Raw genomic sequence first — 26,563 nt, forward strand, 5'->3', positions numbered from 1 at the left:
CTCATTTATAGTTATCTTTTAACTGCACCCAGTGCCAGAGATTGGGCAAAAGAGATTAAATAATCAAGTGGCCTGTGTTGAAAATACACTCAATAGTGTGCAGCTGAAGATATTCTCTCTTTCATAGTGGTTGTTGTTACTGAAAGTGTGATTCTACTCATTAAACTTTGCACACTGTCCACTGGATTGCTGGAATGAATTTCCAGTCCAACTTGGATTAGTGGTACTTTGCCATGGATTTCATTGGAGTCAGATTTTTACCTTTGGCATTATGCACACATTGCTTACTTACTCACTAGCCCACAGTCTGTTAATACAGCAGAGCCAATGCAGTCATGACTGTGTGGTAGAATGAAGACTTGCTATTTGAATTAGAATTTGTCCAAATGCCTGGGCTCTGCCGTCCCCCAAGGGGAGGGGTCCTCATGTCAAGACACCTCTGCAGGCCACAGAGGCCAGAGCCTATGAACAGCAGGAAACAGACTGATGTTTTAACCAGATCTCAATCTCTGCTTGTAGAAATTTCTTAGATTTGCGTGGGAACCAGTTGTTGTGTATCCATGTCAAAATGGGTTCATTGCCTCTTGCAAAACTTGGTATCACAGCCTAGATTTCTCTGATACTCACCAGCCGGGCAGCAGTTAAATCTCCAAACGCACTGGAACTGTCTGCCAGTCTAAAACTACCTGTAGCTGTCCACAGTCCACTACAACAAACTTGATGCTCTGATGCTGTCATCTGATACGGCTTTTTGTAACTTTAATATGTTCTCACTCTCTCATAGTTTACATGCATATTTAAGAATACATGCGTGATACAGACATACAAATGTAAACAGCTTTATATTCAAAACAGACTGCCTCTACCCATTGCTTTCTGCCCCTATAAAACAAGTGGACAAAGGTAGGAATTGCAATTACAAGGACAAGACCTCCCTTCTCCAAGCAATGAGATGTTTTCAAGTTTCCAGTCTAAGAGAAGCCATCTCAGTCCTTCCTAAACTAGCACTTGTAAAATTTGCAGTCTGGCAAACATCTGAATGCTACAAATGTTCAATGGAAAAAGATGGACTACAGTTGTATCTAACCAGAGATGGAGACATGAATTGTTTTGGTTTTTTTTCTTGTACTTTAAAAAACTCTGGGCTACTTTGTACTTCCATCTCTAATAAGTAATTTTTGAAAATAAAACACTGTATAGTCCCACTGAAATTGCTTATAATGCTTATTACAATGCCATAGTCCAGCCTAGATGTTTTTTAAAGAATTGCTTTTTTGCTTCATTCTTAACTTATCTGACGGTTTTGTTTATTTACTTACTTTCTGCATATCATATGTACTATAAAACAAATACAGAGCAATGTCTAGAATAAGTATATCGCTATATCATTATCTCAGACTTACCAACAACTGTAAGGTTGACTTGTGCTTGTCTGCTGCCAAGTTTGTTTTCTACAACTAGCGTGTAACATCCGCAGTGTTCCTGCTTTGTCGATGATATTGTCAGCTTGCTGCTGTTTTCAGCATTCTCAATTTTGATATATTCATTTTCTTGAATCTGCCAAGTTCAAAAGGAAAAAGAAAGATCTTACGGGAGGAATTTCTTTATCTCAATACTTGTAAGAGCTCAAAGTGCACAAAACACAAGGTTAGGATAACGATGGTCAACTGCAGATAACTCTATTTGAGCAGTGAGTATGTTCAGCTGGTAAAGAATGTAGTCAACTCAAGTCATCTACAAATGCAGTGGAATGTTACAATAGCTCCATTCCTGCAACAGAAATAAGGAGCATTGATGCTGGTGGGACTCCACGAAAGAGCAGGGGCTTTGCTTTCTACTATCTCTTCTACAGGTTTGAAATGCACACTGTGTAATTAGCACATACAAAAAAATTCTGGTCTCACATATCTCACAATGGCACAAGGGTTTAGCACTCATCATCCTAATTCATTTGCCATTCCAAATGTGTAAATCATCCATAGCTGTGACTTTTACACTCTCATCACAACAAGCCTTATTCTGTACTTCAACATAAATCATGGTAACAGTCTCATGGTTTTGAGCAATTGAAGATGTTGTTGCCTGAAATGGAGATATAACGGTACAGCTGTGCAGAGAGAGAAGTACAGACTGCAGATTAGCCATCATAAGGCATATTTATTTTCTGGAGAGGCCAAATCTGAAATCTCAGCTAAATACCACAGACATATTAAGGACAATCTTTTAATTGAAACAAAGCTATCATAGCATAAGTGGCCAAGGAGACTTAGATTTTAATCAGTATTAGCTGGAGACATGAAAGATTACTTTAAAACTCATAATGCTACACTGCAATTATAGAAGCTGTACCCTGTGTTCTTACGAAGCAGACAACATAATGTCAGTGCCCTTCTCCTCCCACTGCTTCCTTCTTAGATAAGAGCCTCTTCCAACTACTCTCAGAATTTCAATAAAAATGAAGGCTATTTAGTTTGGCATATCTTGTCACATATATTCAGAGAATCAGAAATTACAGGGTAAAAGCAGGACTTGCTCTGCTTTCTCCTCAGCTGAGATGAGAACATGCACATTGCTATATGCCCAGAAGTAACCTGTGAAAGTGGTTCCTACAGTAATTGGAATAGAAAATTATTAAATAGGATTATGTAGGATTACAGTTTAAATTACTCTGAAAGTTGTTCTCTTCCTCATGATCTTCTGGGATTCTACACTGTTTCATAATGTTTTGCTTCATTAGAATTAGTTAATGAGTAAGAGAAATAAAAAATACAGTCTAGTAGAAGTGGATATGCAATATACACCCACTGCAATGGGAATGGAGAACAGGAAGCTGGACTCCTTCATTCCCAAAAGAGAACCACTGGTCATAGTTAAGAATCTCCAACAACTGGCAGGGTAAAACAGTTCATTTTATTACTCTGCTAACAGAAGAGGCTTTCAGAAGCTTTCTCTGTTTTAGCTGAGCGTGGCTCCAGCATCTCTCCACTAGATTGCTGTCACATACAATTATATGGGTCATCACAAGGTGACATTCCCTTTGTTTCAGCCAAGATATTTATCCAGATTATACGTGTAGGAGGCCACTGTGGCATTTGTGAACCTGAGGGAATGTGAGGAAGGAGCACAGAAGGGATGAATCCCTTCTGCTTACTGCAGTATACAGTGGAAGGTCTGAAATCAGAATTAACCATTCACTGGCTTTGCTCGAACAACTACAGATAGTCCCTGGGAAGACTAAGAACACTACGGTGATTTTCACTTTTACAAATGGAAATGGAACAGAGTCAAAATCATCTTCATTCTTTACAGAAAAGGAAGAAATCCGGGAGGAAAAAAAAAAACAAAAAAACCCAACATGTGATGAAACATATATGAAAAAGAAAGTAAAATAATTATGCAGCAAAATACGTAGTAGTTGGTTCCCAATTTAATTAAAAAGTGAAAGACTGCTGCCCTCACTTATCCTCCTACACTGTTTATTAACCTTCATGATGCTTTTTCTTTTCTATATCTATATTTATCTATATCTAAATCCCTTTTCATCCCAACATACCTGAAAAAAAAATCTCATTGTAATGTTCAATTTTGCAAATCTTTAGATTGCCTCATAGAAAATAATTAAGCAGGTATCAGAATGATAATTTTAACCATCATTTTAGAAATGAAAAAAATCACAGACTATGAAACTGCTATGGGTATCAGGAAAATGCTGGTCTCTGTTTTCACTTAGATTCTTTATATAAAAATGACCCCAAAATGTACGTAAATAGGATTGTTATATTTGGTGATGAACCCAGAATTGTGAATGTATCAGAAACTCACCTATGAGGGGCACACTGCACTGCTGTGCCAAGACAGAGCTCAGCAAAACAGGGAGTTAAATATCCCTTGAGGACTATTTCTGTGGAAACGAGTAAATCTTTTTTTTTAATCTTCAATCTCTACACTAAAGAATTTGAAGGAAATTCAGGAGTTCGGGAAAAAAACCCAAAGACCTACACCATATTCTTTCTCCTAAAGTAAGAGGTTATTTGAGGTTAGCAAAGATGGACCCTTTGGACAAGCAAACTGTTTTGAACCCTTTCAATTTAATGCTGACCTGTCTGAATTTAGTCTAAACTTCCTTGTAGGGAGGAGTTGTTTTTGTTTATGTTCTATAGAGTGCATAATAAGTTCACAATAAAATAAACACAATAGCAGCTACAGTACATATTTATATTTGCTCTACCCTAACACAGCACTTGCATATTGCATTGTTTGGTTCCAAGTGTTTCAATTATTCATTAAAGAAACTCTTTTTATAAGCTGCCTTTATGGACACATGCAATGTAATTCAAGGAAAAGTAATTCAAGTAGAAAGAGCCTTAAGCTCAGGGGATGAGGGAAACACAACTACTGTTTTGCCTCACATGGGGACATTTGTGTTTTAAGATATTTTATTCAAGATTTTTACACCACCTTTTGCCCCTCTGTCATAGATTTAGACCAAGCATCAATGAAGAAAAGGTTGTTTCTAAAGGAAAAAAGTATTTCCTGTGACAAATACCTTTCAGGTACCATATTCTTTGCATCACCAATACTTTAATTACATGCTCCAAGGCTTTTCTCAAAGAAACAGTAATTTTTTTTATAGAGAGAGAACAGGCAGCAACGATTATTAACTGTAACAAGAAAGATTTAGGTTTGGTGTGAGGAAAAAGATATCTAACACTGTGGATATTTAAGCACTGCAAATAGGTTGTCAATGAAGGGTGTGAAATCTCTATCATTGTTTTCAGCAACAGTGAGAAAAATATGTCAGGGATGACACGAACACTGCCAGGGGTCCTGGAGAAGAGAAATGGATGGGATGGCTCGATGGAGCTCCTGTCCAGCTCTATTATTATTATTTTTTTCCAACTGTTAAAGAAACCAGAAAACAAGTTACCTGCTTACGGAATTTCATCCAGGTGCAAGTTATGGGTGCTGTTCCTACCACTTTGGCAAACAATTCCACTGATTCACCAGCACGGACTTTTCTGTCTTCTGGGAACTGAGTGATCTGAGGGGGAGTAGCTGACAAAAACAAAACAAACAAACAAAAAAACAACACACCAATCCCTTTATGTTACTATACTTTCTTTTTTTCTTAAAACTGAAAACACATTTCATTGTTTGCAGTGAAACAACACTGTAAACATTAATTATTCCACTGTAGAGAAGCAGTAGCAATCCACGCACCAGAATTTTGCTCATACAAGACCAACATACAGAAATACGAAGGCCAAAGCTGCTAAAGCTGTTCACCAGTTCCAAACAAACAGTTCACTAAATGTGCTGTAGGATTCTTCTTCACTTTGCGTTTTTGAAAAGGAGTCCCTTCTAACCTCATCTCAGTTTGCATACGCTGACAGAGTCTGCAAACTTGCTTCATAATAACAGCACTCAGAAAATCTAAAATTCAGTAGCTGCCTTTGACCGTCTGTGTTCGGTGGCCAGGTGAGCTTCATGTGGGACATCTATTACAGAGGCACAAAAGGAAACCATCTTTGATTTTTCAGCTTCTCAGTGGTATGAACTTATGCAGATTTGGCATCCTGTGATACACAGAAAAACCCCTTTAACTGAAGGCTAAGCTGTGTTGTGGGTATTCAGAAGGGCTGACGTTACAGTGCTGACAAGCTATAGGATTTTGCTGTAGTTTATTCAATAGCAGGAAATATTTTTGTATGCTCATGATTTAAGTTTTAGCCAAATATAAGCTTTTGAACAAGCATGTAAAACAGGCTTGGCTTTCCATTTTTCTCCTCACAGAACTTAATGCCCACCATTTAATCACATATGCACAGTAAATTCAGCAGGTAAACAGCTGTACTTAGAAGTACACTGACCGATCTTTAAAACGGTGATGGTTTATTATTAATTCCTACAGGATGATCCATGCAAATGATTACCTGCTTTTGGAGGAGTCTTTGGAGCTGGTTTCTTCTTCACTGTTGCTTCACCTAATTATATATTAAAAAAAAAAAGTTAATTAAAAGTTTTGAGTTTTGGAAGGAAGTAGATTAACTGTGAAGCTTACATTCATAGTGATGCTTTGTTGGTACTTGGAAATCTATCATGTTCTTGCAGCATATTTAACTAATGAATTTAAAATACTTTAGAAAAACACTTTAATTACTCTGAATGATCCTCAGAAAATTCACGGTTGAAACTAGAACTTTTAAAAGAGTCAAAGTCATCTGCTACACATATCCCATTCTCCATCATACTCCATTTCTTGTAGCAGTTTAACAGGGGTGAAAACACCAGTCAAAGATCCACTTCATACTGAATTTCTGCTAAAATTTCCAGCATAATCAATGCTGAATGAGCTCAGTTAAAGTTATACAGTGAATACCACGTGCTACTTCTTATGCTCCGTGTGAGCTAGCAAAGAGACATGTACTGGCAGTAAATACTTATATCACTCCTCTGCCACATCCTCTTCCTTAAGTAGGTACAACTTTTGCTAATATTCACAATGGAAGAGTCATATTCCCCAACATTTGACACCTATGTACCAACTTATTGAGAAGACAATGTTCTAGAAAACTGTGTATGGTAAGTAGAAAAACAACTGAGAAGAAAAATAGGTAGAAAATGACTATTTACCATTTCTCCGGAGAAAAAAAAAAAAAAGTATCTAGAGGCTACTTGAATTACAAAGGAGCAGATATAAAGGAAACAGAAGTGGTTTTAAATGTGTCCGTGAACATAACATGCATGCCAAGTAATGTTTTTCACGACAGAAACATAAAGAGGCTCAAAAGGACAAATTCATAAGAGTTACATCTAGTGCAGGCCATTAAATGTAACAGAATGGGATGCCTTCAAACCACTGAATTCCAGAAGTGGAGGAAATAATTCCTTGTAAAGCACTCTCTTTTTACCCACTAAAAGATTGTCAAAGACGCTTAGATTTGATGCCACTGCTCTGAGAGGGCATCTCTTCTCTTCTTTTCTTGGGCTCAGGTAGGCAGCTTGATTGAATTAGTCTGGCTACTAAGATGTTATTTTCTGCAGTAGAGGCAGTATCTGCCATGTGCTTCTGGCAGCACCTCTGTATGTGCATTATGACAGCCATAACACTCTCAAAAGGTCTGACTTTGTTCATTGTTAAAGATATTTCAAATTCAGAAGACATTGAGCAGAAAAAACACACCAACCCACAAACAAACAAAACTCCACAAACCCTCCCACCAAACCAACAGAGATTTTTACTTTAACTTCCTTTTGCTACTAGCAAACTACGTGCTGTGCATGATACCCAGGCAACGTGTCACCTGAGACCCTGAGAATAAGGAGCTGTGAGATGTGAATTCACTGTGAGGATCTAATATTACAGATCAAGCAGTGGGCAGTTGTGTGAATACTGATTTAATTTTTAGAGTCACAATTGATTAACTATACATTACGAAAAGACAAAATGCTTTAATAAAGAAATAATGGTTTAACTGTCAACACCAGTGTTTGTCCAGTTCATTCTGCAGAATATTTCATTGTACACTGAAGTTGTTGCCACTTTCTTCTTAGAATCTATTCTATTTAATAGCTATTTTCTCTCTAAGTATAATTAGCTTCTATGCGCTCTGTCTGTATTGTTTTTGTTCAAAGCAGATGCAATACAATAATGAAGAGGTAGGATATTCTTGCAGTGCTTATGGCTGAATCAAAAAAGAAATGGACCTCAAGGAGGCCTTTCTTCAATGACAGCTTAACAGCACTAATTAAAGGTTTTGATTAAGACTTTTATAGATCTTATCCTGTCATAACAGGACCATGTCAACCATGTGGGATTAACTCTACTTAAATAGAAGCCTTCAAAGAGCTCTATTGCTCATTAAAGGGACTCATTACTTTTTGGGTCACCAACAGACTGAGATGTCCTCTGGCTACTGTAGTGAGCGACAACAAAAATATTTCCAGCTCCTCTTTCCTATCCAAGTTCTATGAACAAAAGCAAAAAGTGGTATTTTCAAACAGCTCTCCTCTTTGTCATTGTATATTCACCCCCTGAGCTGAAACTAATTTATTTCAGGCTGTAGTCACAGTTATGTAGATGAAACTACTTCTGTGATCAGGTGCCACTTAGAAGGGCTGCAGAATGTGACCTATTGTGTGCTGTTAAACATCGCCATTAATGAAAATATGCCATTAGTTATGCATTGGATGCACAAACTTATGCAAAATGACTCAGTTATATGATTTAATAACACATAATCCTTTGGTGCTGCATTTGATATCAGATCTCCTCTTCTCTAAACTTAGGGAGAAATAGCTGCTGGGTATATCCTCAGTTATAATGACTTTTAATAGTAGGTAAAGTAATATCATGAATTTGATTACTTCCACACTCCATTAAGCCTGTTATGAACAAAGAACACCAGTGATGAGGAAGCAGTAAATGCTGTCTTGGGTTGTAGATACTACAGCTATTTTTCAGAAATGTCACTGCAGAGAAATAGGAGAAAAATCATTTTCCCTACTCCAGCATGCTACTTGTTTGGTTGTTGCAAGTGTCAGGCAAGTGCTGGTGGGGTGATCTCATTCTCCAAACTCTCACGTTTCACTCTAACTCTTAATATCTCAAGAATTTTTTTCACTTGGCTGACTTTGTCATTTGCTGCCTTTGCACAATACATACACAAAATGAATGTCTATATACTCAGATACTTCTCTAACTTTTCCCTGTCTACCATCAGACACTCCCAGTTCATCACAGAAGGCACCACAATGACATAATTTGTTCATTTACAACCGCACTCACATTCAGTTCATCACTCTTAAAGAATAATCTTCTTGAATAGACAGGAATTTATAATGAACCACCACATACTTTGTTTACCCCATAAATGGAATAAATGCGTGGTACCCCTCTTAGCTCTGGAAAAAAAAAAATAAGGCCTATGTTTAAGATACTCTAAAAGAGTTTCACCTCAATGAGGATTTCCATAGCTGCAAAATGAAGAACAGAAACCCACCGATCAACTAAGGTGCTGCTTTTTATATGAAAATACAAGATTTTTTTAATTTTTAGTTTTTACCCATCAGGACATAACATTCACCTAACAGAGGATATACAGACTGTCACTGGATTTCATCAAGCCATGCAGACTGCAAAGGGTTGCGGGAAGGTCTGGCTGAATATCCTGTTTTGCAGACACAAATAGCGCTGAGCAGAAATGCAAGGCAGAGGCAGTGTGGCAGGGAATGAGTAGAAGAATACGTCTCTGCATCCTTGAAGCTGACTTTTTTGGCAGATGATGCACACTCTACTGTTCTTAGACCATCCTTAAGTATCGCAGCTCATCTCATGCATCTTTCTGAAAGCAGCTTTTGTTTCAAAAGCTGCTGGAGACACTGAAAAAATCTAATAAGATTAATCAAAGTTGACGAGGTCAAATGATTGTTTTCATTAAAATATTTGAGCCTCTTGGAAATGTTAGTGTAAGTCTGCTTCTGCTGCCTTTTCAGCAAAAAAGACCTTTTCTCTCTTTTGATATTTACATTGAAACAGCCTGAAGCTGAAAACCAGCCTGGAAAAAAAAAAAGGACATAATATTCCCTCCTTAAACGAATCTGCCTTCTAGAAACGACTTAATGTAAACATCACAAGGCTGGTATTTACATAACTTTATAGCCAGGTTTGCCTCTTAGAGAGCTTGTGTCTGGGGGCACATACACTAAAAAAGGGAAAGATTCCATACAGGCCGATAGCTGTGGGACATTTGGTTGTGAAGTTCTTTGCCCTGATGTTGAATTCGTGAGAGCAGATATGTTCGGAAGCCTCTTTCTTTTTTGTTTTCCTTTTTTGGAATTTTACTAAAAATAAGCATAGCCCTCCCCTGAAATGGCTCTCTGTACAACTTGCTTTCATAAAGCACGAAGTAGAACTCTGTTACAGTCTGAAAAAAGAGCAGTTCTCAAGATAGCGTTTCCAACCAGTCCATAATTTCTGTTTTCCTTTAGGGACAAACCTAAAGTTATGTACACATCTTCTGTATTGATGAATTTCTGCTAGTAAATAAGCACAGTAAACACCTGACTCTGTTAACAATAAGGAGAAAGACAGTGTAACCTCTTCTTGACCAGACATCAGAGCATGGTACAAAGGAGACTGTTTCTGTCTCTGCTAACCATTTCTGGCGCTAGAAGGCACGCAGTGACTGATACTTAGAAGTACAGAAGAGTAAAATCCTCACAGTTAAGGCAGCGGCTTATTCCATTCTATCCTTGCTTCTCTCACAGACTTCCTTGTTGGTACAAAAGCTTATTACTTGTATTACTCAGAATAGATAAGCTGAGATAACAGAAAGATGAAGACTAAAATTGCACTAAAACAAAACACACATAATTACTTACCAGCTTATTAATGCATTCATGAACCTATACTAATTGCTACAGAGAAAACCAACACTGACAGTGTACCAGCACCAGTGCCCTGAAAACTTCATGGTTTGGAAGCTTAGTTTCACTTGATTACTTCTCAAGAAGCAAATTCCTAGTTCTGTTTCCAAACAAACACTTAATACCTAAATACAAGGAAATAGAGAACTCTTAAATGGAATTAAATTTGACAACATGAGGAAATTGAAGAACTAAATGCCATACAAGTCACTTTTTTTCAGTTTGCGTGTTTCAGCAGTTTTTAATGGTTTTTATTTTTCTCATTAAAACAACCAACATTTCATTGCAACATCCCAAATTTAGTTTCTAAAACACGCAGAGACTGTCCACTGATTGAAAATAATCTAGGCTCCTCCATGAGAAAAATATAATCCAAGAAATATTCACTCTTGCACTCCAGTCAAAGAGAGCTAGCAAACACAGAGCTTCAGCAATGCAGAATAAATAGTACACTCAAAGTAACTTAGTATTTAAAACTGCTCAGCTAGAGGAAGAAACAATTCCACTGCAGTTTGTCAGCTTGAGCAATTTCTGCAGTTAAAGTACAGAAGAGGTCCAGCATCAAACAGTGCTTACAATCAAAGTTGTGTGAATTCCACTGAAAGTTTTGATGGGAGCAAGAGAATGTTAGCATCTTGAATATAGATTCCATTTTTTGTATTTCTCATATTCAGCAAGAACATCTTGCAGTAGATGCTAAAACGCTATGCACAGTTGCGTACAATCAGCAGCCTAAGCTAGGTCACTAGCCTGCTCTCCAGTCCTCTAGGTAAGGGAAAAGTCTACAGGGACGTTTGGACATTCAGGAGCTCCGAATTATTTTAGTGGAACAAGCTAGATGTTCTGTGCTTTTGTACCTCAATTAAGGCAGTGGATGTAGGCCCCTCTTTTAGAAAAGAAACTTTGGTCAGTATTTCTATTACATGCCACAGATCTGCAATCTGCCATCAGTGACGTAACTGGGAATTGATGGTGTGTGGCACCTCCTCAGTTCAAGGCCACATTGCAAAAACTACCCTCATTTTCCTCTGCATAAGACAATCAACAAACATTTCTGTCTTCTTCGGTCAACATACAGCTATGTAGGATAGACCGTATGAAAAACACATGGAAAATACTGTCCTGTGCCAATATTAACTCAGAAAATGTTGGAGTGGTGTGAGCTATAAAGTAACCTGGCAGAGAATCAAAATGCATACTGGGCATTAGCCAGCAGTACTGGATTGGGCTTCATGGAAAACAACATTAGTGTTTCTCCAATTGCTGTCTTCATAAGTACAGTTGCTGAATTTTCTTTTCATCTAGGGAGGCAACCAAACTTCACAGTTAGCACTGCATTGTTGTTTCATGTAGCTTTGTTGTGAGGACTTGTGCCACAGTTATTCACCCTTGGATCCTAATCTGAGAAATGCATTCACCACCTCTCATAATTCAGACTTTCAGAGAAATTGTATCTAGGTCTTAATAACAGCTTGTGATAATCTTATTTACATATTCTAACAGAGGAGGATTCAGCTTCTCTTAGAAAAACAGATTGATTTTTCCTTGGAAAAAGTTCACTTAGAGGCTTCTCTGGCAGTGAAATTCCTATTGCTCCAACACACTAAATAGAGATCTAGATACTTTACATTCACTGTGTAGAGAACTTCTAGATTCTTGCAGCAGTCAGGAGTAGAGTACCATGGACCTTATGATAAAGGAGTGGGCTGAGGGAACTGGTTTGAATAGTCTCATTCAGCCCTAATTGCACCTCAGAAGGTTCTAGGGACCAAAGAGGGCAGCAGTAGCACAGTTGCCAGACCACATCTGTTCCACAGTTGTGTCTTATTTGTGCAATTAAGAGAATTTCTTTGACCTGATTAGTTGCTTCCATAGTAACTTAGTTCTTCTCTTAGAAATAGATGAGTTTTATACTGAGGAGAAAACAATCTGACATGATAGTCAAATTTTAAAAGACCTTATATCCCTCAGTGCCATTTTTCATTTATATTGAAAGAACAGATATCAACCAAAAATTCATCAAGCTTAAATATTGAATGTGACATTTTCTTACAGATTTTCTTACAGTGCTTGCAGATTTGGATCCTCTGACAAGACTGTTTATTGAAGAGCAGATAACAGAACTGTGTGCTAATCACTTGGGCCACTGACTCACCATTTTTCCATGGTAATTAAAATGCTTAGAACCTACCCCATCCCCAACTCCACAGCAATGAATATGTAATACGATAAGGAGTCCTGTCTAACATATTTATGATGCTCTTTTCCAGAAATACCACTGTTCAGCCTGAATTCAAGTACCGACAGTGCTGAGAAATCAGATCTGGTGGATAACAGAGCAGTCCTTCCAGAGGATTCGATCTGGACAGTGTCACTGACGACAGCTTATTAACAACCGTCTGCAGGAGAATGCATTATTACCTAACCATAAAAGTGTTTGACATGAAAGCAAACAGATTTTATGCAGTGGCTGATATAAGAGATTTATATCAGCAAGATACCAAATACTGCTAAATAATGCATCTTGGGCCCCTTCACTTGGTGGTGTGTGGAAGAAGTTACTTCTTTGATGTAAGTTTATTTTTAACTGATAGGAAAAATTTATGCTTGTGCAATGAAAATGCGTGCTGGGGCCACCCTTCAGTGCATGTGCTTTGGGTATGAGAACAGCAGGTTTAACATGTGTGTAACTTGATGAGAGAATCCAGGATTTCCTGTTAGGATTTCATATCACTGATTATGGCAAGTGGCAGTTGCCACCTCTTACTATTTACTGGAAGAAGTGCTGTGAATCTTCAAAAAACAGTGGACGTTTCTCTCCAAACACGTTGATCCAATGCTTAGACTTAGGATGGTTATTTTCTGAAGCATTAAAACCAATTCTTTTCTGAGCAACAATTACTAGGATGCAGTTTCTTCCTATTATAGTACAGTCAATGGGGCAGCAACAATTCTCACAGTGAGAAAATGTCTACGGATTAATATGCCAATAACATTCATTCTCCTTCAGAAAGAGAAGCATATTGATCTTCACTTTCAGGAACTAAAAGTTAATTAATTTCCATAAGATTTCCTGAAGGTTCCTACTAGGGCAAAAATCTTGGAATCTTTTATAAGTTATCCGAAGGGAGGAAATGTTGACATACATGCTCACCATATGAAATTTGACTTCTGCTTTCTTATAGAAAATAGACGACGTAGAATATTTTTTCTGATAAGTATTTCTTAAGATGAGATGGAGTATACAGCTTCTATACCCATACAGTATATACCGCTGTGACTTCATAGAAATCAATCTTATAAATCCAGGAAGAATAAATAAGGCAAACCATTTAAAGATATGTGAAGTGTACCCTGAATTTAATGGTATTTCATTTATAAATTCAACCAGAAATGGCATTTCTTGCTCTTTTCCATGATTGGCACGGGACAGCAGTGCTGTTCATCATTTTATAGATTTTATCATATTCCTTTTCAGTAATATCCTTTAAAACTAAACATTCCCAGTCTATTTAATCTCTGCTATGTAATGTCATTATTTCTCCAAAATCTATTCAAAGAAACAGGTGGGAGGTTTAGAACTGAAACAGTTACTCAAAATACAGAATTTATTCAGTGGCATTGTTAGGATGTTTTTCCTTGCTATTTCTTCCATGTAATTCCTTCCACTTTACTTGCCATTGGGACTGCTGATGAGTTGATGTGGCAACAAAGACCAGAAGAGCACTTAGTAAAAATTTATCTGCTTATTAGATTGTGATTTCTTTTGGTGAGAACTGGTAAAGATGTACAACTGTGAAGCCCACTCTCTTTCAGATAAGGAACTTCTCTACATCTGAAAGGAATTTCAGTTCATATTGAAAATATGAAGTCTACTGGATCGGTTTTGTATATTTTGCTCATTTTAGGCAGTCTTCCAGAGACTGAGGCTGAGATGTTAGAAAATACCCGTGGAATCTCTGCAACCAAATCCTTTTAAAATTAAATACGCTTTTTTTGTTTGTTTGTTTTCTAAAGACTCTTGTGAAGGCCAACATTCTCTCCGGTTTCCTTGGTGTTTTCAGTGCAACAGGAAAGATGCTTTCAAGCCATTTTGAAAAAGGGAATTCTTAAAAAAACAGTTACCATTATGTCCATCTTCGTTTCCCATTTATCACTAACTCCAGAATTACAAACTTCTGTCATACTCCTCCTATCCAATTTTCAATAACATCAACAGCAAGACATGCAGTGATTCTACTAGGATGTGGATCAGGGCATGTATCCCTGTATTTGGATTTAATTCCAACTCACACATTCTCCCAGGGAAGCTGCAATTGATAATGCTGCTGGGAGGATGAGAGGAAACTGTGGGGAGTGGCTGATTGAGATTTGTATCAGTGTCTATAAATAGCTGAAGGGAAGGCACAAAGAAGATGAAGCCAGGCTCTTATCAGTGGTGCACAGGGACAGGACAAGAGGCAGGGGGCACAAACTAGAAAACAAGTTCCCTCTGACCACTTCTGTGCTGTGCACATGATGGAGCACTGACACAGGTTGTGCAGAGATGTTGTGAAGTCTCCTCCTTGGAGAGCTTCAAAAGCCCCCAAGGCATGGCCCTGGGCACTCTGCTCTGGGTGTCCCTGCTTGAGCAGGAGTTGGACCAGATGGACCCAGAGGTCCCTTCCAACCTCAGCCTTTCTGGGATTCCTTGAAATGTATGTGCATACAAAACACTGTTCAAAACACTATTCTGTGGAGCTTTGAATGGCTTTAAACTTGCTTTCATGTCTAAGAAAAAAAGAAGAAAAAAAAGGTTGTTCTTAATTCCTGTAATTTACAGTATTTAAAGCTCAGGTACAGAGGTGGAGCTTGTTGGTGTGACCCTTCACACACTCCTAATGACATGTAGAAGGGAAAAGTTGTAATGCTCAGCAAGGAACTAAGAAACAGCTGTAACCCAGGGCATAGCTATACATAAGACAACAATTCCAGAAGTGCAATTATTACCTGTGATTATCAATCAATACAAAATTGCTCTGATTCCTGACTGGTGCTAAAAAAAAAAAAAAAAGCGGAAAATGTTCCATGCTGGATAATCAGATTATAAACTTTTGTTATTCTTTTATTTTGAGAGGAGAACACAGCTGGATTAAATATTTCATTTTCCTTAGAATTCTGTCTTTATGTCTTTTTTTAGGAACTCACGTTGACATCTGAGATAGATATCTGCATACTATGAGCACTTCATTTCAAAAGCAGTAGTAGAAATTTCTTATTAAAAAGAAGATCATGTTACAAGATGATTCAGCAAAGCTACCTTGCCTACTAATGGTAAGACAATATATTGTCTACGCTGGATACAACATGACTGCAGGCAAACCACTTGAGAATTTCTGTGCTCTTTGGTAGGCAGCCAAAAAGAAATCTGTGTCATAAGTTTATTGCATCATTATAGAAAACTGAGAACTGAGTGGGCTAGATCTGAACTCGTGGTTTTAGCTCTTATTTCTAATCCCCACAAGACAGAAACACACTTCACAAGCCTTACATGCAGGGGTTAAAGGAACAGAACAAGCTCCTAATACTATGCCTGCAAACAGAAGGGTATGACTGTGGAATCCCAAAGCACTCGTTTGTTTCCAGTAAAAATAAAGTAATTAAAATCTCTGTCACTTACTGCTTTCTGTTGACAGCACAGGGGGAAGTGTGGTCTTAGGCTTCTTGGTCTTTTTCTCAGCTGGCTTCGCAGCCTTTGTGGATGAGGTATCTACAATCCAAACAAATAATAAAATAAAAATTCTATTTAAAAAACAATAATGAAAGAGCTGTTTGTTTTTATATTTCTGTAGGGTTAGAGGAAATTACTGGCCTTTATTTTTTTCAAGCAAGATTTTCTGCACAAACTTGCTGAAGAATGTCACATTCCTAAATGAAGAGGAAGCAGGCAGGGAGAATCTCTCTATGGGAGTGGTTGCACTGAGAGCCTGAGAGAACAACTAGAAAAGAGGCACCATCAAAGCCAGTGGGCCCATTTTGACTCAGTAGAACAAAGCTCAATTTGCATAAGGTTGCGTTAGACATGGCAGGGAAATAGGGAAGCCAAGGCACCTTTGAAGCATTATTTCACCCTAAAGAATCTATTTCATGTCGTTCTTCTATTCCATTATCTATATGAACCATACAGACAAGCACACTTTGAAAAGCAGCATTTCCTCTGTATGTTCCCATACGATACAGACACATAAATAGAAGATGCAAATGTTTTTCACTAAGGTTATCTCACGTAGAACATTTTGGGTAACAAATTCTAATGAGCATCATCTCTTAGATTGCTTGACCCTGACATTTTTCTTCAGAAGATCCCAATTCAGGATTATGACTGCAGCAATAACTCTATCAGCTTATAGCTTTCAAATATGCACCTTTTAAATTATTTGTGCAGGAGATAGCTATTCAAAATTCTGTTATTGGAGAAAATAACTTTATGGAACCACGCATTTGAGTCATCTATCTCTAGGTACAAGTGTGTGAAAATTGTATTCTCTAAAAAGTTAATGGAGAAAGACAGAATCTCCTACCAAACAATTAAGAGAACAAGGCTATGCTAGGTCTGAGTCCATGCACTTAAGATTCTACAGATTTGTCCCAGAACTATTTTGATGATTGAAATCAAATATTCCTCGGACATCCATTTTATTCCCATGGATTCAAATTATATAATGAAATCAAAGATTATTTCTGGAATCTAAAAATCATTGTCTGAGAAGCTGACAGCAGACTGAGTAGAAAGGAGCAATCTGAATTGTTGGTTTAGATCACAATTCTAATTTAAAAATAACAGCCATCCTTCCCCTCTGTTTTGGACATGGGCTATCCAGTGGCATTCCCCTGGTAGCAACTTATCCATCTTCTAATTAATTTGTATTTCCTCCCTTTCAGTAGAAAAAACAAAGGGCTGAATTTCAGTCAATACAAAGAATTGAGAAGCCATATGTAGAAGAGTTGAAACAGACTAGTAGCCAGGCTTCCACACTGAATTCTTATATGCTTTTAAAGAATGCATATAGCTCAGAAACAACTCCAACTCCACAATCCTTGTGGAAATACAGTGAACAGCAGGAGAATATAGATTATTCCGCAAAGCAAACAGAGTCCTTGGCCTGTATTGTCTCTGCTTGTGCTCCATTATGGAACACACTCAATTAGTGTATAGACTGAAAAGTGGAGAGAAGAAGTAGGCAGAAATACTTTTTAGGTATGTGGTTCATAAAGGCTGGTGTACTGGGAAAGAAAGGGAAGGAAGGATGAAATTAAAGAGGATTTTTCTGTATCCAGGAAGCTACTTACCTTCCACAAGCACTTTGCAAGCACATTCTGCTTTTCCTGCTGCATTCTCTGCTATGCATTTGTATTCTCCTCCATCTTCTGGCATGACCTTCTCAATGGTTAGTGAACACAGTGTTCCTAATACAATAGAGAGACCAAATAAGAGAGACATCAGGATGCAGTCCACAAAATGAACAGAATGCGTGAAATGAACCAATCCTTTCCTACAGTTGATATTCACTGATAGAAGAAGATGTGTTGACCTTAATAATTTAACATCAGAATCAGAACTTTATTAATGCTGAAATAAATAAAACCACATGAATGCACATCACTGTTCCCCAAGATTCTCAAAGCTGTCTCTGTAGCCCTAAAGTGGTTAACATAATAGTGGAGAAGACTCGGAGCAGAATCTCTGCTAATGTTCTTTGTTTTATAACAGGGAAAAGGACTTCTCACTTATTCATTTCTCAAAAAAATGCTAGCACTGCAGGTATCAAAAGAAGAGGACTTCCATAACCTGTCCATCTGTAATATTTTGATTCAGACTTATCTCTAGCACCCCCATAAGCATCCATGCTTGAAAGCAGAATCTTAGCTTGCTGGCCAAGTTTAAAAATGCAACTGAGAGCCATTTTGTTTTGCCTGAATTCATCAAAGAATGATCATCTGATATTGTAAAGCATCTGTTAAAAAGTCCAACATAAAAACAGCAGTCAAATTTGTCACTGCAACAAACTCATTCCATTTGAAACAGAAAAGCAAAATCTGACTTCAGTGGGTATGTAGAAACAGGATGCGACATAAGCTCAATAGTTACCAAAGGGAGTCTGGTATGACCCAAGGGAAATACATTTCCTCTTAAAACATAAAACTCTGTGAACCAAAACAGAAGATGTTCCCACTGGTTGGGGACAAAGAAGGAGAACTGTTGTTCACCTAATTCCTTACATTCACTTCCATTGCTTGGAACAACCATGTGCTTTGCTTCCCAAGGAAAACTCCACTTAAAACACTTTTAGCTTCCAAATATTAAGTGTTTTCTTTCTTCTTCCTCACTAGAAAGCCTGACCTGTGCCCTAAACACAGCCTGAGATATTGTGCACTTCAGACAGTGTTGTTCAATTGCCCAGAATGCCTCCACCCTCCATTTATTTCAGCCACAGTAGTACCTTCTCTTCTTCCTCCATTTGCCTTTCTCAGTCTCTCCTAATTGATGGATGGAATGTAAAGATTATCTTTCTTAGACCTTTTCTAAGAGTCTGGAGACATAAGGAAATTTCCCAGCATCTGTTGTCATTTTCCACCTTTCTTTCTACATAACTGGAGGCTACCCTCTATTTTCCAGAGTGCCTGATCTCAGGATCCCCATCACGTCTATCACTTGTAATGAGGAAGATGGCATTAGAAAAACACTGGGAGTTTAATGGCTCCTCTTGGAGACTAGATTGCAGCACTGATGTGGCAATTATGCTCTTGGTACTCAGATTTTTCCTCATTGTAAAGCTGGATAATATAATATAATTCAAAGCAAATCTTAAAAAAAAAAATAAATAAACTGTTCTCCATAAATTTGCTTTGCCAGACACACATGAGCTGGAAAAAATTGATTGTTTCCCTCCACCTCATTCTCCACAAAATCAAGAAGCTCTAAATAATGCCAATTTTCCCTCTGAGAAACAATGTGAAAACTCTCAGGAGCGCTGACCCCTCACTCACAGGGGCTGTGCTCAGCCAACCACAGTGTGAAGAGAAAAGCCATGTGCCTTTCCTGAGTCAACTCATCTTCATGAGTTAGGCTGAGCCAAAAATGTCACGAGCTGCAGCTCTGTTCCAAATGGAGGAGAGACATTAGAAAAGTATTCTTTCAGGCATCTAGCAAAAATAAATTCAGGTGGCTCTTCTGCTTAGAGAAAATTGGAGGGGAAATGAAAGATAACATAGTCTAAGAATTTGCATAAATCTATATGATATGCTTAGAAAAGGTCACATATTATAACCCAAAAATGCTCTTGCCAAAAAACAGAGACTATGAAGCAATGACGTGTGACAGAGATCTCTGGCCATGTATGTGCATTCATATCGTTGCACTGCTGTCCATGCGGCATGCTGCAGCTGTATAAGTTAATGTCTTACAAGAAACACTTCCTGATGCAAAAACACAACACAAGAAAGTCTGCAGCCTAACAATAAGTCATTGTCCACTATTACGCTAAAATCTAGAATTTTGGGATTTTCTCATGATGATCCTCTACTTGCTATGTGCATTCGGCACTGTTAGCTGTGCTTTTAGAACCCAGTATTGGCCAGGCCAGGAGGCAAGGTCTGATCAAAGCTGCATTTGGCTTACTCCTCTAATAAGAGAGTCCTTATGAAATAATGTTGGTCCTGCCCACTGCAAAAGAACATTTATTTGTCCTTAATTTGAATTAATGAATAGGAGAAACCTGATTTTTCAAGGGCTGCTTTTGTCTCCTGACTTCAACATCCCTACAGCAATAATCTGTATCCTATTTCCCTTCACTTCAGCATACCCTCCAGTAACTACCTGGGAACAGTACATACAAAGTACACTGGGACTGCTGGGCATGTTTCTACCACTGGGTGTAATGGTCGCATTCTGCCCTCAGTAGAGGAGTGAACGGGACATGAGACAATTTAGGTTATTCTTCTTTATTTAGCTACTAGCATTTGGGAAGCTATGAACTACCCAAACATAGTGTGAAATTGGCCAAAAGATCCAAAGAGGTATTAGCCAGTCTGGGTCAGGGGAACAAGGGGAGGCTGAGAGAGAACATGGCTGTAGAAATCTTTTCTTAGAAAACTACAATGAAACAAATGAACAAACCAACCAAAAAAGCACAACCACTAACAATGAAAAATAAAAGCAACAAATTGGCAAAACTTGATGAGATATAATAAAGATAGGAAACTCCCCAGAAGTCCAATATTCTGTGACCTAGCACCACTAGGATTCCTGAGGCTAGAGGGCCAAGTGTCTTTTGATGAAATATTTGGTATTTCCTCTGCAAAAGCTCTTTATGACCTGAAATAAGCGTATTTTCTCTTAACTGTAAGAAAACTCAGAATGGTTACTCCAGTTGGAATTCTGGATGCTGTCATTTCACAAATTCCAGTCAACTAAAAGAATTTGCAATCAGTTTTGTCCCAGTATCCCTCTATTTTTTTTTTTTTAATATAATATTTTTTTCTTTTAGGAACCAGCTCATTGACAGACTTTAAAACACTATCACAAAGGGGGAGTTAGAGTGAACACTAATGCTTGGATCTTCCAGTTAGCAGAACTGATGTAGCTCTAGATAGACCTCAGCAGCCACAGAAGCTTACAACTTACTGGCTCTGGTTTATATATCTAAAGCCTTCACCTTGCATTCTGAGCTATTAAAGGATTTTCTGACTTGCTCAGAAATAGTACAAACCAGTTTAAAATATCTCTAGGCTTCTGCATTCTTTCCATGATACTCTGCAGAAAGTGAACTTCAGATATAAAAATATATATATACAAACCAACAAAAAACATCTCCTGCATCTAATTCCCTGCTCTGGCATCTAGATAGCTTAACTCTTGACTCCTGTCTCTAATACAAACTGAAGTTTGTATTTGACCTCCTCACTTGTATCTCACAGGACAAAGAGGATTATAGAGTATTTAGCAATATTATTAAACACTAGGCCATAATAAATTGTGCCTAGGTGTCATAATAAATTTATTGAAGAACGCTTTGGTTCACTGATGTTAGTTTTGTAATATGTTGTTGTTGTTGTTTAATTTTCTAATAAATCCTGCACTAACTGTGCAGGAAAGTGCAAATATGTGCTACTGCCCCAGTCATGTTTAAAAAGGGCAAGTGGATTTACCTGGAAAGTATTGACTACAATCAGAATGACAGCAGGCAAAGTAGTAAAAAAACTCACAAGGGTTTCAGAGAAGAAAAAGAGTTAAGTATAATTATCACTAAGTGATAATATCACTAAGAGTTCTAACTACGTGAAAAACCTATTTTTGTTATTTATGAGACTACACACTTAACTGCAAAATGTATCTGTGTAAAAGTAATTAGTCATTACTGAAATATGAGTTATTTCATGTTTCTGCTAGTAATTAATACTACTTTAATACATTAAAAGCTTTCACAGAATCACAGAATTGTAGGGGTTGTAAGGGACCTCTTGAGATCATCTAGTACAATCCCCCCCTGCTAAAGCAGGTTCCCTAAAGTAGGTCACACAGGAAAGTGTCCAGGTCAGTTTTGAGTATCTCCAGAGAAGGAGACTCCACCACCTCTTGTGCAGCCTGTTCCACTGCTGTGTCACTCTCAAAGTAAGGAAGTTCTTCCTCATGTTTGTACGTAACTTTCTGTGTTCCACTTTGTGCCCACTGTCCCTTGTCCTGTTGCTGAAGACTGTTAAAAAGAGCTTGCCCCATCCACTTGACTCCCATTCATTAAATACCTATAAGCATTGAAAAGATACCACTTTTGTCTTTTCTCCAGGCTGAACAGTCCCAGGTTGCTCAGCTGTCCCTCACAGGGGAGATGCTCCATGTCCCTAATCATCTTTGTGGACTCTCTCTAGAAGTTCCCTGACTTTTTCGAATTGGAAAGCCCAGAACTGGACACAGTACTCCAGATGTGACCTCACCAAGGCAGAGTAGAGGGGAAGGATCACCTCCCTCAATCTGCTGGATACACTCTTCTTAATGTAGTACTTGCCAGGGCAGGTAGAATTAGAGTTGCCAAAACAATGAACCCAGGGAGAGCTGACAATTGGAGATCATCACTTTTTGGTGCACTTCCTCTGTGACCAGACTCTAGGAGCAAAGTTATTCAATACTTTAATCTGTAATATAGGATTATATCTACATTAAATGTTGGAATGCTTACAGATGTCAAAAGACAGATGGAAATGGAAAGAGAAAGAGAAAATAGAGCACACCTCATAAACAATCTAATTTTCAATCTGAGTCCTATTCACTCAAAGGAGGTGGGGTTTAAGACAGTGAAATTACAAGTAATACAGCTTAAGACACTGAAATGGTAAGCAACAAGGGATGCTCTATTTTCAGAATATTTAAAGGTTTAACACAGAAGTAACAAATATGAGCTACACTATGCAGTAGAAAGAGGACAAGTTATCTCCAGCAAACACAGCAATAGGAAGATGACTTCTATCTCACTGATGCTGAAATATGGTTCTGCTACCTGTTTTCTTCATAGGTCAATAAGCCAACACACAACAGCGAAGAGGAGCATTAAAAAAAACAAAACAAAACACACTGCAAACCATCACAAAATCACCAAACAAAACCCCACCAAGTTCTAGACAAAGTGCATTACTGGGAGAAAGCTAGTAGGAGCTTGACTCATCAAGTCTTAGAAAAATAAAAGAGAACTGGGAGAAGTGTCTTGATTACAGAATCAAAGCCATTATATCAAGTATAAATGTGCTCTTTAGCCTAGCAAAGAAAGGAAGCCAATATCTGGAACCAGAAAACACATACATTCAAATATGTAAACAGACATTTCTTTGTTTCTAGATCTAAAACTAAAACACTTAGAATAATTAGCCACAGCAACAAATTGCCAGAGATTATTGCCAATTCATCTCTTCTGCTATATTTCAATATACACTATATGCCTTCCTGAAAGAAGGAAGCTTCAGACAAAAGTTAGAGTATGGGGAGAAATTTTGTGTCACATGACAAACACAGAGCTGTGTCAGAACTGATGCTCAGACCATTGCCCTAGACTTAAACTTTATGAAAAAGCTTTTTAAGCTGCAGATTCCAACTACTGTCAGCAGTACATAGAAATGTGTTCATTGCACACCAAATTCTTGCTCAACACTTACTAAAAAATCCAAAGAGTCATGACAGATCCTAGTTAGAATGACATAGACAAGAAAAACTGATAGGAAGACAAGAGATAGAGTAAGTCACGAGAAAGTTGTTAAGGCATTACTGCTAACAGGATTAACAACTCTTTATGCTGCCAAGACACTGAGAAATTAAAAATTGCAGTGTCTAACACAAAGCAGGACAAAATGGGCATTTTCTAAGCTACGCCACTACTGCCACCTGTGCCTATAGTAAGTAGTTTTTCCTCAGTTTAAACAGTCACATGATAGTGAGCCAAAAAAGCACAGCAAGGTGACTCAGCAAAATGGAAAGTTTGCTATTTTGTACTTATATTCATTGTTAGTGTCAAATCTCTAGTCTAGAATGTCAGGTCCCAAAGCCAACACTTTTGTGTTCCAAACCAGCTTTTTAACCACGTAAAAATTTTCAATCCAGATTTTCCTACCCAAAAGTCACATTAGGACACCAGCACAGGACTCTACTCTGCCAAGTACCATGCAAATCTAAAACAAAATGGATTCTGCTCTAAGAAGTTCACCGTGTGAGGAAGTTTGTTGTTCTGCTCTGTCCTTATAAGTCTAACTTCACCGTAGTGTTTGCTACAGCCTTCTTAAAATCTTTTTTTTTTTTCCCCAAATAAAAAGCCTCCCCATAACCTCAAACAAAAAGACATTCTCTCATATTAAAAACAACTACCTCTGAACCATACACCATCTAACCTGTCCATATATATGCATGAAGCTCCAAGTTATGAGCATGCTGCTTTGTTGTCTGTTAACATTTATTTTGAGTTCTCACGGGCAAAAATAAAAACAAACAAAAAAACCCCCACCAACAATAGCATTAGTGCTTATCCCAGAAACAGAACAAACACTCCAACAAATATTTAAAAGAATTAAAATATAAAATCATCTTAATTCCTACCATCTCAGACAAGTTGGTAAAAGAAAAATGGTGCGAGAGCTCAACTTCTTCATAAAAAAAAGATACTTTAAGCAACAAATCACTCTTGCCAATCAGCCTACAGTATACTAATTGGGGAATTATTAGAAGGAATAGTGTAACTACTGAACTGAAAAGTACTAATTTACATTATTTGGAAGGGAAATGAAGAAGTATTAACAACATAAATGCAAAATGTAAGGACTGAGATTGTTCTTAGATATGTTGTGATTGTAACATTCAGTATTATGCTGCCTAGATTCTGATTTCTAATTGCTAGTGTAAATTTTATCCTGGAATACTGAGTACATTGCGAACTCTAGATTAATCACTATATTACAAAACAAATACTACATAGTATGCTTGAAGATGAAAGACTTTTTTGGAGCAGAATGTATTTTTTTCACTCTCTGAAAACCTTAACAATCAGTGATTATTCTATTTTGGGTTCTGTTGGCAAAGAAGTGGGCCAACATCCTCCCTTTTTCTTGCTCACCAATGGCTAAACTGCCTTGGACAATGACTTCACTGTCAGCCTATTCAAGCCCAGAGGCGTGAAAAGAAGTGTTTTTAACAGGTAAAGGGCCTTAGTATCATATAGGAAGTCAGTGCCAGGGAAAGTTACTTTCAGTGAGTTAGTACCTAAATGGAGTAGTTAGCTTGCCTATCCAGTTATCTTGTTACACAGAAACACATTTTAAAGTCTGCTCTTCTTGGCCAAATATGTCACTTGTTTTACCAAGTGTTTCTGAAAACAGATTTCATGCATTTATATCTACGATATATTTGTTACCAGGAAATCACTAAACTGACTACGCAGACTTCATCTGTGATGCTCCTCTGGATAATACACGTATGCTATTTTCCATGTATGGGAGCTAGTAGTGACCATAGAACATCACAGCAGCACAGCACAAAAAAAGTTGAAATAGCTAAGAACACACACATTCCCACTTTCACAATGGATTTTGGTGTGGAACACAAGAGGACTGAAATCATACAGAAGAAATTAAAAATAGCTTTGGACAATTTAAGCCCATTAATGTCAGCTATGTCCATTTTCTCTAAATTTCCCTTTCTCCAGAGACTCAGTGCTCTTTCAGCTGAGGATGCTGTAGAGGATTATCCGCTGAGCACATTAAATGCTGCTCCAGGGTTGGCCAAAGGCATTGCTGCTGAAGGATATAACACCTGCGGGCCTGACCAACATGCCTTTGGGCAAAAGACAGAATATTGGCACTGGGTTGCGGTGTTACATCCAGTTTTTTTGTTGCTCTCTATGTTTAAAGCTGTTCCAAATACTTCCTGTGAGACTAATCCATATGGAGAGTTTCTCTATCAAGCTATACTTCCTGATATTCATCCTGAAGTTATTTCACAGTCCTAGTCTGTAGTTCTAATTATTCCCTCTCTTCCCTTAGTTTATTCAACTACTTACATGCTCCTAATTATAGGAAAAGAGAAATCGACTTCTAAGAAAACTGGAACTTACTTTAAGTATCATGTATACCTATTTAATTACTTATGATAATAGTGTAATAATGCAGGTAAACCATAAGGACAGTTTCTTCACTGGGAAGTTCCCTGAAAAAAACCAAAAAAACAAACAAACAAACAAAAACCTGGCCTGAAACAACGGATTCCTCATCCACTGGTGACCTTCACTCTTCACCTCAGTGGAAAACATGCTGAGGTGGGACATCCTGACAAAGTGTCAGCTCTGTGATGTTATATAAATCAACAGAGTCACCCAGTCTAGACAACTAGGTGGAACATGCCACATACCCAGCCCAGGCAAGTGGATGTTTTCTGGACCTCCCTCAAGGATATTTTCTGATCCAACCTCCTGCTCAAGCACAGCCAGATAGGAGGTTGTCCAGAACCATGCCTAGACAACTTCTGAATATCTCCAAGGAGGGAGAATCTATAACCTCTCTGATCAACCACAGTACCATTTCATAAAGCAAATATGAGATGGGGGATTGCAACAGTCAATTATTCAGGTTC

At 37.9% G+C, this 26,563-nt stretch overlaps 1 protein-coding gene across 5 annotated transcripts in view; it reads right to left on the bottom strand.

Annotated features, from left to right (window-relative positions):
• The window catches only part of MYLK (myosin light chain kinase), a 192,361-nt gene that overhangs the window by 39,052 nt on the left and 126,746 nt on the right, over positions 1-26,563 (bottom strand). For all 5 annotated transcript variants that reach the window (NM_001322361.3, NM_205459.4, XM_046943539.1 and 2 more), the window contains 5 exons: positions 17,758-17,874; positions 16,088-16,177; positions 5,934-5,984; positions 4,928-5,055; positions 1,404-1,557 (listed from right to left, as the gene is read on the bottom strand). In NM_001322361.3, the coding sequence (NP_001309290.2) occupies positions 1,404-1,557; positions 4,928-5,055; positions 5,934-5,984; positions 16,088-16,177; positions 17,758-17,874 (540 nt within the window). The remainder of the gene's footprint in view (positions 1-1,403; positions 1,558-4,927; positions 5,056-5,933; positions 5,985-16,087; positions 16,178-17,757; positions 17,875-26,563) is intronic.

This window comes from Gallus gallus, chromosome 7 (genome assembly GCF_016699485.2).
Source record: "Gallus gallus isolate bGalGal1 chromosome 7, bGalGal1.mat.broiler.GRCg7b, whole genome shotgun sequence".
NCBI classification, from domain to species: domain Eukaryota; kingdom Metazoa; phylum Chordata; class Aves; order Galliformes; family Phasianidae; genus Gallus; species Gallus gallus.